Source organism: Pteropus medius, unplaced genomic scaffold (assembly GCF_902729225.1).
Source record: "Pteropus medius unplaced genomic scaffold, Ma_sr-lr_union100, whole genome shotgun sequence".
In the NCBI taxonomy this organism is placed as follows: domain Eukaryota; kingdom Metazoa; phylum Chordata; class Mammalia; order Chiroptera; family Pteropodidae; genus Pteropus; species Pteropus medius.
Genome location: NW_024343733.1, coordinates 5,638,405 through 5,654,056, shown reverse-complemented (window position 1 = coordinate 5,654,056; position 15,652 = coordinate 5,638,405). Strand labels below are relative to the sequence as shown.

General features: G+C 47.2%; 1 protein-coding gene across 3 annotated transcripts in view; it reads left to right on the top strand.

The window, feature by feature from the left end:
* The window catches only part of GCN1 (GCN1 activator of EIF2AK4), a 52,331-nt gene extending 43,752 nt beyond the window's left edge, over positions 1–8,579 (top strand). For 2 of the 3 annotated variants that reach the window (XM_039868294.1, XM_039868293.1), the window contains exons 50-58: positions 125–238; positions 683–913; positions 2,611–2,804; positions 2,907–3,021; positions 4,911–5,007; positions 5,281–5,429; positions 5,888–5,995; positions 7,157–7,375; positions 7,859–8,579. In XM_039868294.1, coding sequence (XP_039724228.1) covers positions 125–238; positions 683–913; positions 2,611–2,804; positions 2,907–3,021; positions 4,911–5,007; positions 5,281–5,429; positions 5,888–5,995; positions 7,157–7,375; positions 7,859–7,984 — 1,353 coding nt within the window. In that variant the 3' untranslated portion in view covers positions 7,985–8,579. The remainder of the gene's footprint in view (positions 1–124; positions 239–682; positions 914–2,610; positions 2,805–2,906; positions 3,022–4,910; positions 5,008–5,280; positions 5,430–5,887; positions 5,996–7,156; positions 7,376–7,858) is intronic. The other variant, XM_039868295.1, reaches the window with a different exon arrangement.
* Positions 8,580–15,652: the final 7,073 nt, after the last annotated feature.

Genomic DNA, 15,652 nt, shown 5'->3' with positions numbered 1-15,652 from the left:
TTCATGGTCAATCTTATTTACACTCTCACCCACACCCTTCTCTCTGCTATAATATTTTGGAGCAGTCTTGAGAAGGCTGTACTTAGTACTCTCTGCCTCTCTGCTTTTTCCTGGCTTCCTACAGAAGCTGGATGCCGGCAACCAGCTGGCACTAATTGAAGAACTGCACAAAGAAATCCGGCTCATAGGGAATGAGAGCAAAGGCGAGCACGTACCAGGGTTCTGCCTCCCAAAGAAGGTAAGGCAGGGCTCATGTGCAGAGTGCCGTGGGCATGCGGCCATCCTCCGCCTTCACCCTCGGGTCCAGGTCTGCGTAGGGCAGTGGGAGCAGCCGTGTGTTCATCTGGTAGGGCTCTGGGTGCCATCCCGCGTCTTCACAGACAACATGTTCCTTTCCCATGGTGGCCATATGGCACAGGGTTCATGCCGCCTTCGGTTTAAGCTGTGGGGATGAGTCACAGAGGTGACAGTGTGCGTACCTATGTGACAGGCCTGTTGGGGCTCTTCTGGTCACTAGCAAGTCAGGACTATTCCCCAGCCAGCACCATCTCAGGCTGTGATCCTGGTGGCTCAGATCATGCTCACATGGAGAAGATGGCTGACAGGAGTGCCTCGATTTGGGTGGGAGACATCTGGGCCCAATGCCTTCGAGATTTGACTCTCAGGTGTGATCTCTTGTCAGGGAGTAACCTCCATCCTTCCAGTGTTGCGGGAGGGAGTCCTGACTGGCAGCCCAGAACAGAAAGAGGAAGCAGCCAAAGCTTTAGGCTTGGTGATCCGGCTGACCTCAGCTGATGCCCTGAGGCCCTCTGTGGTCAGCATCACTGGCCCTCTGATTCGCATCCTGGGGGACCGGTTCAGCTGGAATGTGAAGGCGGCTCTGCTCGAGACACTCAGCCTTTTGCTGGCCAAGGTAAGTGACTGATGAGTTTATGCTCTTGGTCCATTTGGATCTTAGAGAACAGATCTCTGCAGGAGAGTGGTACAAGGTGTTACGCGGCAGAGAGCAGTAGCTTATGGAGAAACGGTACAGGAGAAGGAGTTAAGGATTTAGACTCCAGACTCAAACTATACAGTGGTGAGTTACCAGGTCCACCACTTAGTAGCTATATGGCTGCAAGTGACCTTGGGAAAGTCATATTATCTCTGACCTTGTTTCCTCACCTATGATTTGAGAGTCCTAGTGTTGCCTGTCTTGCGTAAGGCTATGCAATGTGGAGCTTAGATGAAATAACATCACACACAGTGCCTGACACGTTCCAAGTACCCGACACGTGTTAATTGCTGTTATTTTGAAAAACTACTGATTCAAAGGAAGAAATCCGGAGCCACATAAATACAATCAAAACGTTATTTAAATATGCTTTCATTCTTTATTTCGTTCTTTTCTCCTCATAGAGGTGCAAAGAATTTGATGAAAGAATGAAAAGGAAGTCTGAAAGCAGCTGGAATAACTTTGGTTTTTGCCAAAAGTGTAAGAAGCAAAGATCCAAAATGTTAACCATTTCTGATGTTTTACAGGGCAGTAATAAGCCCTTTAGATTTAAAAAAAGTATAAATAGAGCTAAGATTTGTTGTAAAAAAACCCCGAATTCTTACTTGAGATTTGGAAACAAAATCAAGCTTAAAATTTATAGCTTTTATTCTTCTTTTTGGGAGATGGTGTGGAGATCAACTTCTCAGCTAAAATTGGGATTGTGAGCATTAGCCTCGTCCTGCACAATTGAGTCTTTAAAAAAAATTAATTGTCATCTTTACTTTGCTTTCCTTTCTGCGCTGTTCTTCTTCTGTGGTGTTTTTGCAACTCTGCGTAGAAATGGAGCCCTTCCCTTGTGGAATTTGTCCCTTAGGACTCAGGTCAGATGTCACACTGTGGTGTGCCTCCCAGCTGGCTGCAAACTCCCGACCCCAGTATTTCCAGACCTCCAGACAGCTGATTTGATTTTCCCATTTAGCAATAAGCGAATCTTTAGTTTTGGACCCATCTCTGTTTTATCATAAGTGTACCCATTTTTCTGTATACGGTCAGGGATTAAACTGAGTTTTAATGAGAGGGGTACACATGTGTACAGTGATGACTCGCTGAGGTCATTTGCGTCATAGGATTGTTCTGGAGGCCAAATGTCAACTGCTCAGCCTGTGTGTCAGTTGCTCAGTAGAAGGTACCTGCCCTTGCGCACCTGGGCCGTTTCCTGTCCCTTGTCTTGGCACTAGAACAGTTCAGTGGTGCCGACAGCTGCTCTCTAACATATTTGGAGACAGAGGTTTCAAGTCATTTGTCCACATGGATAGATCTCCACTAAGCCAAGCTGACAGCTCCCTCGTTGGTGGTGGTGGTCCTTCTTCTCCCCACTCTCCTCCTCCCCGCTCTCCTCCTCCCCACTCTCTTCCTCCCCCTTTTCTGTGTGCAGCAGAGGATGCTGAAAACGGAAGAGGAGGCTGAGTGTGACCTGTCTGTGCTTGGCTCTCTGTTGCGGGATGCCTATTCCTAGCCCGTTTGTGAGAGCTGGGTCAGCTGGTGGTTCGTGGTGATTGGTTTTTGCACTCATAGTACACTGTGGCCTCGGACTCCACCACAGCTGTGCTTCCGGGTGTGGGGTTTTCTCATAGGTCGGGATCGCCTTGAAGCCCTTCCTGCCCCAGCTGCAGACCACTTTTACCAAGGCCCTGCAGGACTCCAACCGGGGGGTGCGCCTGAAGGCTGCTGATGCACTGGGGAAGCTCATTTCCATCCACATCAAGGTGGATCCCCTCTTCACAGAGCTGCTGAACGGGATCCGTGTCATGGAGGACCCGGGCGTCAGGTGAGGGAGTGCTGTAGGCAGCTGCTGAAGCGGCCATGCCTACATGGTGGAGCCGGCGGCAAAGCAGAGCCAGGTTCTAAGTTGGGTGCATTGGTTCTGTAGGGACACCATGCTTCAGGCCCTGAGGTTCGTGATCCAGGGAGCAGGGGCCAAAGTGGATGCGGTCATCCGGAAAAACATTGTCTCGCTCCTGCTGAGCATGCTGGGACATGACGAGGTATGGCTGCAGGTGGATGGCGGTGCTGGTGGGCTCTTTTCTTTGTTTGGTGTCTCTGCTTTGCGTTTAAGAACTTGGCACAGCTGCCGACTGGTAGGTAGCCATAGGCATTTCTGACATTCACATCACTTTATGGTTTACCAGCATTGATTGTGAGGGAGACAAAATGGGTAGTATTGATATTGATGTTGTGTTTTAAAGATAAGAAATGTAAGGTTTTTAAAGTCCCAGATATCTCATTATTTTGTTCCCTAATCTTAAATAAGTCACCCTTATTTCCCCATCTATAAAATGAAGAGTTTTGTTTGTTGGTTCAGGAAACACTGAGCTGAAGGGCCTAGTCTAGGGCTGAATAAAGCCCCCAGGAAACTGGGTGTCTGGTACTTGTCCTAGTGGAAGGTCTTAGCATTGTGTAAGAGGGTAAGACTTGCCTGGGCCACACTCCAGCCAGTGGTAGAATCAGAACCAGAATAGGAGCCCTGTGACTCCTGGTTCTGTCACAGTTCTGTTAGTGTAGCCCTTCCTCACCCAGTCTGGAAGGCTTTGTTAACCATGCATTGGCTGTGGCAGATCCACAGTCTAAAGCATTCAGACTGTGGATAAGAATGTTCTCTTTCTTCTCTGATAGACAGCCCTGTGTTGTGTGGCTTAATTTACATTTGTGGGGCTGACCTCTGGAGAAAGGCCTTTGGGGTCACACGTACACTTCCTCTGTGCCCCTACATGGGGCTGGCCATTGCTGCTGCTGCACTGATCATGGCAACTCAAATCTGGTCTGATTCCCCAGCCACCTGCTCTCCGACGAAAGCCCCGACCTTCTCTTGAGTACAGATGGGAGAGTACCTTTTGGTCACAGTCTGTCAGGGTTTTTACAGGGCCATAGATGGTGCAAGCAAAAGTGAATATTTAAACTAATTTGCATTTCACCACAATGGAGTTTAAAATAGATCCAGTTGGAGTGCGTGGGTGCCAGAGAGCCAGCTTTAGCCTTGCTTGGCACCTGGGCTCCTGCGTGGAGCTCAGAGGCTTAAACCACTGGCAGACCACCCTCCTCCCCCTGAGAACTAACTTCCCTTGAATATAAGGTGTGTCCAGGTACCAACCTGTCATCAGCCTCCCCACAGGCCATTGAGTCCCTGATTGTTTATTTGTTTTGTTTTGGGGGAGGCACATAAAATTAGCACTTACTGATAATGTAGCACATCACCTAAAATCTACTTGCTCAGTGTCCCATCATTAGCTGGCTAGGGAGGAGCAGTAAGGAGCCGTCCATGCATCTGGCTGGGATTTTGACAGAAAATGCTTGGCTTTTACTTATCTTTCTTGGGTTGATTAGCGGCTTCTGTGTGACTTCCTATGACAAACCGTAATATAATATAGGTGGCAGTGTCACACTGAGATAGTAGCGATAGCAGGGAGTCACTCTGGACACACAAGATTCCTGCGGGGAAAAGTCGCTCAGTGGTTCTCTAGCCGGGAGCCCCTCCTCTCTGCCCCTCCCTGCCTCACAGGGCTGTTGATAGTAATTGAGATAATAATATAAAACATTCAGAATTCCTAAGAAGAAAGGTGCTGTGTAAACATAGTTATTGCTGCTATTGTGATGATGGTTACCATATGTGCACACATTGGAGTTTTCTGTAATTAAGTGGGGTGCTGGGTAGGTAATTTTTAACTCCACATCAAGTGGCAGTTGCAGTGAATGGCAGCCCTGATCTGGCAGCAGGAGTTCCAGGGCCTGGAGGAAGGACTGGAGTTAGAGTTCCCGAGTTGCTTTGTCCCTTCTTCCCTGCCCTCCACATCCTGGGCACAGTCACCCCGGTTACCCTGGACCGGATGTGGAGATGGTGGGGTGCTCACACCACCTTTTGCTCCCTGTGTCCTGTCAGGACAACACTCGCATCTCCTCAGCCGGATGCCTGGGGGAACTGTGTGCCTTTCTGACTGAAGAGGAGCTCAGTGCTGTTCTTCAGCAGTGCTTGCTGGGTAAGTCTCTCTTGTACACTGGGGACTCCAGCTGTGAAAACAATGGAGTTTCCAGTGCTCTTGAGGCACCGAGTGTGTCTGCTCAGAGAACACAGCTGCAGGTCTGAGGTGGTTTGTGAGAGCCTTCTCCTTAACATGCCACTTTGGGCAGGGAGGTCTGTATGCAACGTCAACTGGGGTTTCCACGAGGCCCCGAGTCAGAGTGGGGTGCAGGCTTAGAATGGCGGGTAGGTTGTAACGTACAGGGTGACCCCACTGTGTCCTTCTACCCAGCGGACGTGTCCGGCATTGACTGGATGGTTCGGCACGGGCGGAGCCTGGCACTCTCCGTGGCTGTGAACGTGGCTCCTAGCAGACTCTGTGCAGGCAAATACAGCGGTGAAGTTCAGGACATGATCCTCAGCAGTGCCATGGCAGACAGGGTAAGACTCTGCGGCAGCCCAACCAGCCCCGCCCCTCCCCCCCTAGCCAATACCCCACGGCTCGGGGGAACCGGACTGGGTGGTCAGAGGCCTGGGGTCGAGCTTTACCTTTGCAGGTAATTTGGACCAGTACTTGCTCTCCCTGGGCCTCAGTGTCATCATCTAATCAATGAGGAGTTTGGTTTGGAGCATCTAGAATTCCCTTCTAGAGAAAAGGTCTCTGACCCTGGTTCCTGGAACCAGGGGTGCAGGCTTTGTGGGTCTGCCTCACAGCCGGGGCAGTGTCCCCACATGAGTGCTGTCGCGGAGTATTAGATATGAAATGGTGAGGGGGGTGGACAGCTGGTGGGTCAGAGCCAGGGTCCCGGAGATTCCCGGGGAACAGGGTCATGCCTGACCCTGCTGCCTCAGGGAAGGAGCCAGATGCCACCCTGTCTAGCTCTCCCCTCCTTCCACAGATCCCCATCGCGGTGAGTGGGGTCCGGGGCATGGGTTTCCTGATGAAGCATCACGTTGAGACGGGAGGAGGACAGTTGCCTGCCAAACTCTCCAGCCTGTTCATTAAGGTGAGCGGGGCAGCCTGACCTGTGAGAGGCCACCGACCGGAGAACGCTCCAGTGAGCGCTCAGGCGGCCACGGTCTAGTTGCTGTCTGTGGAGAGCCTGCAGGACATCTCTGAACTCCCAGGGGTGGAACACAAAGCAGTCATGTATGCGTTTTTCTCTGGAAGAGTGCCCAACGTTTTGTCAGATTCTCAAATAGACCCTTGACCCCCAATCAAGTTAAGAATGAGTATTTTAGGCATTTATTTTAGGTATCTTGATCTTATAAAATTAGGGACTGACTTGGGTTCAAATCTTAATAAATCTTCTCTTCCCTGCCCCCCTTTAGCTGTTATGGGGTGTATAAGCTGGGGATCCAGACAGTGGGGCCCCCCTACCACCTGTGTAATAAAGTATGCTTCTCAAACATCACTGTGCATACAAGTCAGAACCAGAACCTGCATTTTAAGAGACACAGCCAAGCCTGAGACTCTGCCTTTGTAACCAGCTCCCTGGCGGTGTCAGTGCTGCTGGTGCATGGACCTTACTTCGAGTAGTGAGGTTCCAAAGGGTGATGGCCTCCACCCTGCAGACCCACAGATCCCTGCTGAGAGTTTTCAGGGCCTCGATTAGATGGAGTCTGTGTGAGGGCATCACCCTGTGTGCAGCTGTTCATCAGCATACGTTTGCTGAGGACCCACTGTGTGCCTGGCAGGGCTGGACCCTGGAGGTATAGAAATGAGCCAGGTAGACAAGATCTCTGGAGTTGAGATGTACAGAAAGCCCAGGGGGAGGGCCCTAACTTAGATAGGGCTGTCAGGAAGATATCTGAAGGCTGACATTTGAGTTGAAACCTGAAGAATGCAAAGGAACCAACCAAGCGAGGATCCGGGGCAAGCACGTCCCAGGCAGAGGGACCAGCCAGTGCAGAAGCCTGGGGCAGAAAGGCGCATGGTATATCTGAGGAAGTGAAAGCCCTGTGTGGGCCAAGAGTAGTGCACAGAGGGGAGAGTGGCACGAGATGAAGTGGGAATTACACCCTGTCACCCTCCCATGAGAAGGAAGGCATTGGAAGGGAGCAGTAGGGCCAGTTTCCATAATGAAGAGAGAATGTCAGGGCAGAAATTTGGGCTTTGAGAAACAGACTGGATATGCCTGACTAAAAGGCTATGTTCCCCTTCATAGTGTCTGCAGAACCCATCCAGTGACATCAGGCTGGTGGCTGAGAAGATGATCTGGTGGGCAAACAAAGACCCACTGCCTCCCCTGGACCCCCAAGCCATCAAACCCATCTTGAAGGCCCTTCTCGACAATACCAAGGATAAAAACACTGTCGTTAGAGCCTACAGTGACCAGGCGATTGTCAACCTCCTCAAGATGAGACAGGGTGAAGAAGTGTTTCAGGTGAGAGCTTGGCACTGGAGTGCCTCCCAGGGTGTGCTGTGGGCATTCGTCTTGCAGGTCTTCTTCTGCCCCCGAGGGGCAGACTGTGATCAGGTGACTGGTCTAGTGCCTGAAAACACATTCTGCTCTTTCTGTGGTGTTCAGACTTCTTCCAGCATCAGAGCCCTTTCTTCTCATATGGCACCCAAACCTATAATACAGATGCCAGTGCAGCTGCCTGTTGAAGCCCAGAGCCCTGCTCACTCGACTCCCCACCCCCGGGTAACCTTAAAGCACTGAAATCTTTAACTACCACTGCCTCACCACGTGATGAGCATGACGAGTGGTTTTCTTGGCTTTCCCTGGATCCATCTGATTCTCTTATTTTGCCAGATTCCCCTCAGTGATGCTAGTCCTGAGGTTAGCACTCATCTTTGCCTTTGATCGGAGAAATCTGAAGCCTTCTTTTCTGATTCTATCTCCTCATTTCCATTGTCCCCACAGGCCCTCTCCAAGATCTTGGATGTAGCCAGTTTGGAGGTGCTGAATGAATGCAACCGAAGGTCCCTGAAGAAGCTGGCCAGCCAGGCCGACTCCACGGAGCAGGTGGATGACACCATTCTGACATGAGCGGCCTGGGCTCCTCCACTGGGCTCCACATCAGCATTTCGGCTCCACCTCTTTGTTCAGTGTTTTCATTTTTGAAAATAACGTTTGTTTGAATGGGGAGCTTAGGAGATGGCCTTCCCAGAAAGTATTTTACTATATCAACAGACCACAGCCAAAGCCTTAAATCAAACCCACACACAACTGAAAATTGCCTCCTCCATCTCTCACCCTTTTCTTTGGAGAAGAGAAGAAAAAGCACATGTGCGAGCCTCACCAAATGCTAGCCAAGAGCTGCTCATCCAGCTTAGCATGGCCGGTGGAACAAGTAGGGTCACACTTCCGGTCCTTCTTCTGTGCTTGAGCTCTGGTTCCAGAGCTACACTACCAATCTTTTGCTTAGGGTCTCAAGTGGGGCACTGAACTGCGAAAGCGTGCCCAGTGTGGTGTGTCTTGGCATGGCCTTTCAATGTCGCGTGGCCTGTTTGGATCTGACCCCTGTCAGGTGGAAGCGTTACTCTCGCAGCCCTGGCAGTTCACAGGTCAGGGGAGGGGGATAGGTTTAAATGCAAGTGGTTTGAAGGAGGAACGTTTAATAAAGGCTTTGATCTAATCTTGATATAAGCCGATTTTTAAAAATCTCCAAACTTCCATTAGACATGAAACTTATTGCATCAGGAATAAGGCAAGGCTGACAACTTTTCATTAAGCACTGGCAGGTCTCTGATTTCTGGGTGTCTCTCTCCTGCTCTTGGAAGCCTTGTAGGTATCTGCAGTCTTCTCTATCCTGAGGTCAGGTCTCGAGAGATATGTAGCCAGGCTTGTGGCCTCACCTGGTGTGGACAATGCAGGGGCTGAATGAGCCACTTCCCTGCTCTCTCCTGACTCAGGAAGGTAGGAAGCTCCTGTAGTGAAGCTTTAGAGAGCAGTATCCCCTGTGTGGAGTGAGAACCACATTCCTGTAGTCAGAGGATTGGCTAGAGGAAACCAGAGTGGCGGTTCAGCATCTGCCTCCTTTATGAATGATTTCCTTCCTCCTGGTTCTTAGAAGGCTCGAGATCCACACGTCCTGTCTGATGGAGCGCGCCCTTCTAGGCCCAGTGATGCAAGTTTTTCTGGGCTGTTTTCCTTGGTCACAATATGGAACAGACCTCTATCAAAATTACTAGTCAGAGCTATAAAAGGAAGAAAAATTAAACATGGTGGTAGCAAACTCACTTGTAAAGGACTAAAATGCTGTACCAAAAAATGTAAGGCTTTGCTTATTCCCAGTGTGGCAGAGGTAGCAAAAGTAGCTTTGTGACTCAGCACTTCGAATGAATAAGAAAAGGTGACCTCTAAGGTACTTCTGATGAAATCCTTGCTTTCGATGCCTGAGCCTAGTAAGTCACAGGACTTCCTCTCTTTTTGCAGCAGATATGGTCTCACTGGCTCAATGTAATTGTAGAGTCCCAGGGCTGGAAGGGACCTTGAGAAGTCAGCTGAGTTGGTCCCTGTAGTCAAAGCAGCCAGTGGTTACAGCTTTCTGTAGCCATGGTAACTGTTCCCTGCTTCTGGGATTCAGATGGTCATCCGTGTCCATCCTGCTGCCTGGGGTATATCTTCAGCAAGCTGTCTGCCTGTGTGGTCACCTCTGCCAGTTAGCTCTGGGCAGGCAGGTGGAAGTTCTTGGGTGAGAGGCTATAGGCTCAGAACCTCTGTTAACCCCCTAAAGTAGTTTTGGTGTTTCCTCTGAGATCTTAGTGTTGATGCTTATGTCCACCCCTGGTGTTCAGTCCCCTGTCTGAAATTGGGAGGAGAACCTGAGTTGGAAGACACTCAGTATGCAAAATGTAAAGGAAAAACACCGGGTTCCGGTTCCAGAAGCTGGAGGAGGATGAAATCTCTCTGTTCAGGATAGATGGATGAAGGTTGATTCACAGACGGAGATGACTCAAAGGCATCAGAGCATGTTGAATTATATTCCGTGAGTCTGGAAGGAGGGTGTGAGTTCCCAGGAAGTGAGCTGTGAAGGGATGTCACAGACATGACAATGGAGCAGGCAGAAGGACCTGGTCAGCCCAGAGTCAGCACTCCTGAAAACAGCAGCCCAGACTGAACGCCCTGGAGGATGTGGCGCTTGGCAGCAGAGAAGCAGAGCTGTTTGCCCTGGTGGTTAGTAGAGCTGTTTAGCCTTGGGCAAGTCATCCAATCTCTCTGGGCCAGTTTTCTCACCTGTAGAATGGAGAATTTGGAACAAAAGGTCTAAAAATCTCTTGTTCTCAAAGTTATCCTTTAGGAGTTACTAGTAATCGTAAGATGATATTTGGCTTTTTTTTTTTTCTTTTTCATTTAATCTCCTCAACTTATTAAGTAGGTCCTCTTGTTACTGTTTTCCAGAGGAGAGAATTGAGGCAATCTGTCTCCCAGATTCTTAGCCTCATACGCTTAGCCTTTCTCTTACTTCTGTGCTGGCTAGTTAGGTGCAAGCATTTTCATTAATGGAGCAGTGCCTCCAAACTTTTCATGTCCTGGCACACAGGCATCAAAAATCCAGATGTAGCACACTAGGTAAATGCTGAGGTGGCTCTGGCTGACTGTCCCAGGGCTGTCCCCTCCCCAAGCCCTACCTACCTGCTCCGTGGCCTGATCAATACCTCACCCCATTTATAGGAAACTGGCTGGGAAAGTTTTTCAAAAAGACATTCTCTTAGACTTTTTGTGATCCTCTAAAGAGGACATTCCCATCTTTCTCTGCCATGTGCCTGAAAGACAATGACGAGAGGTTGTGCCCGTAGCTAATCCAGGGAAAATTAAATAGCGTTCTTAGTCCTTCAGCTGACTCCTGGAACCTCTGGAATCCTGTGTCAAGGTTATTTTAAAATGTGGGAGTGTGACATGGTTCACATCCCTTTCAGGAACCAAATCAATAGGTAAGTTTCTTCTGTCCCACTGCTGTGATTCTAGAGTGCTTGGGAGAGTATCAAGGGACACTTATTTGCGGGGATATGGAGACATTTTACTGAGAGCAGATTTTGAAACAAGATTGGCAAGAATGTTTTTCTTCTAAGTATGGTTCTGTGTGGACGTGTCTTAAACTCCCTTAAACTTTTCTAATTTAGAACAATAGGGAGAAACAGGAAGCAGCCTAACTTAAAGATCTAGGTTCTAAATATTTTTAAGGAAACGAAGATAGCACTTTTAAGTTTTAGAATAGTATACTGAAGCGGAGCCACACAGACTTTGAAGTCAGTTGGGCCTTAACGCTTAGTATTATGCTAGGTGACTCAGAGCATGTTCCTTAACCTCTCTGAGCCCATGTGTCTGGAGTGAATGAGATAATGCACTCTACCCCAGGCCAGGCACACTGGGTGCTCACATGCGGCTGATGTGAGTAGGAGTCAATGAAGAGAGACTGAACACCAGGCACTGCTTAAGGTGTGTCACAAGCACAATCTTCTCATATTCAGGAGATAATTACTGGACCCCAGAATTTTGAGGCTTTATTAACTTTTTTGAGCCTGAAGTTTGAAAAGCTAACCTAAAATCATTTCTTTTGAGGAATGATGATTCCTGTGTTCGACTCTGACACTGAAAGAAGTCGTAGCACGTGGACGGGTCCTCACGGCCTGGGCAGGAAAGCAACGTTACCATCTTTGTTAGAGCAGTGGAGCTGGTCCTTATTTTGAGGAGGAAAGTTGAGGAACAGATGGAAAGGAGTGTCTCTAGGGTCATGTAGCTTCTTGGCTGCAGAGCTGGAAAAGAATCCATATTTCTTGATACTCTGGTCACAAAGCCCCTTGGCCTTTTCATAAAAATAATTCTAGAAGGTGAGTTTAACAAAAACTAAGTTCTTGGCGTGTGGCTCTGCAAAGTGACTAGGTATCACTTTTCACAAGAGGTGGAGCCTAGTTATTTCACCGGGTGCTTGTGCGCTGCCCCTCAGCTCTGTTAGGAAGGTTCCCTGCAGCCTACCAGGGTGGAAGTGTCTGGAAGTGTGGATAGAAGCTTAGGAAACTGGAAAAACTGGTCCAAAGATTATTACCTCAGTGGGATTTCTGGGTGAGACTTTGCTGAGTGTGCCAGCAGGGAATACACCATTTACTTTATAATGGTACTCAAGACGTCTCTGGTTGGGATGGCAGCCTGGTCTTAAGCTACGGTAAATCCTTCTTAACTATTTAGATTCCCATAAAAAAGGGAGGGGGGAAGCTGGGGTGCAGCAGTAACTAATCCAGCATTTCTCAAACAGTTTGGCCTCAGGACCCCTTTACACTTTGAAAAATTGTCAAGGACTATAAAGAGCTCTTGCTTACATATATCTTGCCTGTTGATATTTACCATCTCAGACATCAAAACTGGTCAATTTTAAGAGTTTTATTAATTTGAAAATAATCCATTACCTGTTAGTATAAATAGCCATAACAAATATAACTACATTTTCTGTTTAGTGACAGTGCATTGTGGTTACATTTTTGCAAGCCTCTTTAATGTCTGAATTTTCATTGCTTCTGCAGCCCGTTGTGTTATCACGTGTCATCTAGGCTCTGGAAAACCACTGTACACTCGTAAGCGAATGAGAGTGGTAAAAGCAAATAATATTTTAGTATTTTGAAATGTTTTGACTTCATTGATCTTTTGACAGAGTCTTAGGGAGCCCCAGGGTCCCGAAACCACAATTTGAGAACCACTGATCTAATCTAAAAGATGAGGGGACTAAAATCCTACTGAAGGGTTTGGCAGGAGTATGTGTGTGGGGGTTGACTGAGTTATAATGAGAGACCCCAAATTTGGCCCACACCCTACATAAAGCAAACTCAAGAGAGTTCAACTAGATTATTTCTGGTATTCCTTCTAGCTCTTTAAATTCTATGTGTGGCTTCACTTTATTTCAACACTCAGCACATGCCTACCATGTGTTAGGTCCCAGAGGATGCCAGGATGGTCCCTGCAATCAAGGTACTTAATGTCCACTTGATTTGGGGGGCTACATCAGTGCAGGGCAAGGCAAGGCCATTGCCAAGTCTCTAGGTATGGCATCTAGAGATCTAGATACCTAGATACCTAGGCATGGGATAAAAGGCCCATTTCCAGGTCCATCAAAGGGTAAGATCAGGCACAAGTTCCTGTATTCCCTCAGACCAGCATGTTGGGTGGTGCCCCATCCCGGCTCCTCATTTAAAGTCCCTGACATTGTTTACCTGCTCTCTCTCAATTCTCGTTTACACTCACCTCTACCTTCTTACATGATTGCAGCATGTGCTTCCTACCTTGTTCCTTACCCCAGCAACTTTAGAATTTATCGCTGACCAGTCTGAAATCTGGATTTCACAGGTCCCTCCACGCCTCTATTGCGCTAACCTCCATCTCCTGCTACCCTTGAGGCACTGCTGTTTCTGTCTTTGAAGCCTCAGGCTTGAGGTTCCCTCTCCTTTATCCTCTTAGCCTCCTCACAGGTGACACCGCACTTCCCAACACTCCTCTTTGCCAGTTAAGCTCTTTTAAAGTTCCCATCTTCAGCCCTCACTGCTCAACTCTTACTATTCATTGGCTTCTAATCCTTTATCTCTGCTATCCTGAAAAATACTTCATTCAACCCTACTGTTCTTACCACCAACCATTCTTTTTATCTTATTCTGTATTCTTGAATGAATAGCATATACCCAGCACCTCCATAGTGTCACTATTGTTCCTGTAAACCTCTGCACACTCCTGTCCCTCTTACTTTCCTTTATTTTTCTCTTTAGAAACATATTTGCATTCTGTGCTCAAACGTAAGCTCCACAAAAGCAGGGATTTTATAGTTTTATTTACTGCTAAATCTCCAGGTCCTATATTTGTGTCTGGCACACAGTGAGCCCTCAGATATTTATTGAAGAAATGAGAGAGGATGGGACTTTGTATTGCTCTTATATCTTCAGTGCCCAGTACAGTGCCTGGCACCTAGTAGGCACACAAATATTTACAGAATTAGTGATTGAATCTAGTTGCCAGGTAAGTTTATTTTTTTTTTTAACACTGTTTTGGTTGATGTTTGCATATCACCTTATGCATCTGTCCCTTCCTGCTGTTGATCTCACACCTGGGCCTCAGCAATAACCCTTAAAGCTCTACAGCTGAAATCCATATTGATATTGCTCTTCTCAAAAACTTTCAGTGCCTCCCCAGTGTAGTTTCTAATGTACAAGCAGGTGGTGTTGCAAAAGCTCATATGTAAGTTGGCTGTTCAGGATAGTGGAACCAAGTTTCCCATGAGCAGTACATACTGAATCTTACCTCGGGTCACAAAAGTCCATATCTACATATATATATTTATATATATAGTATCTACCTACCTACCATAACAGCTCCAGTCATTGAACTGTAGTTTGAATTAATATGAAACTGTTCCTACAGGAAATGTGCTCAGAGTTTCATTTTTGGGATGCCTGGCATATATCCTGGCCTATAGGGAATTCCCCCTCAAAGCCAAAATTGATGATTTTCATAGGCTGTGACAGTAGCTGTCCAAATATACCTGTCATTCAAAGCTTTCTTTTCCAATTCCATCACGAAATCTTTAGGATGAAATCTCTTCCCCATGATTCTAGCTAAAAGTGGTATCTCTCCTCCTCTGAAGAGAGACAGCTGTTTTTTACTGTATGGTCTTATATTTTTTAATTCCTCATGAGTATGTCTTATTCTGACTAGACTGTAGGGAAAGCTCCTGGAGGGAAAAGGCTCTATAATCTGCGGCACATAATAATAAATAGTTACTAAATAAATTAAATAGTTACTATTTAATTAAATAGTTACTAAATAAAGGAATTAATGCTTATTGCTTTTCAGAAGACACATGCAGGCAAGTCAGGAATCTGGTCTTCATAATGGCCACTTCTGCTCTACTTCTCAAAAGTACCCTGTAGCCCTGATATCAGGAGGCTGCCTTGGAAATGTGTGCTGGAATCTGCAATAGGAGATGGCTGAAAGTACGAATGAGTCAGTACAGAATGGCCTCAGTTAACAGCATTAGTTAGTTTATCACATGCCTACACAGGCATACCTTGGCTATATTGCGGGTTCGGTTCCAGACCATTGCAATAAAGTGAGTATCTCAACAAAGTGAGTCACAGATGTTTTTACACATAAAAGTTATGTTTTACAAAATACTGTAGTCTATTAAGAGTGCAATAGTATGTCTAAAAAAGGCACATAATTAAAAAATGTTTTATTACTAAAAAATGCTAACTTCTGAGCCTTTGGCGAATTGTAATCTTTTCGCTGGTGGATCTTGTCTTCAATTTGTTAAAAATGCAGTATCTGTAAAGCGCAGTAAAACAAGGTGTGCCTGTATGTGCCAGGTGATTTACAAACATCTCTAAATTGTTACAACCATCCTGTGTGGAAATGAGGGCTCTGAGACATTGTGATGTGACTTATGCAAAATCTCACAGCTTTTAAGGGATGGGCAGGATGTCAAGGCTAGCATTTGAACCAAAGTCTCTCTGACTCCAGAACAAGTTGAGAAGGTGATCTAGTGTGACCTCCTGCCTCACTGGCTGGTTGAGTGTGCCTGCCTGATGGCTACACTGAGGCTATCTTCTTCACTTAATTATTTCCTAAATAAAATGACTGGATCAAAGGAGATCCCACCAAGCTTTCCCAGACCAAGAATGACCATTTTTCAATGGTCATATAAGCAGCTCCTCTCCCAGCTAGTAGTACCTTCAGATT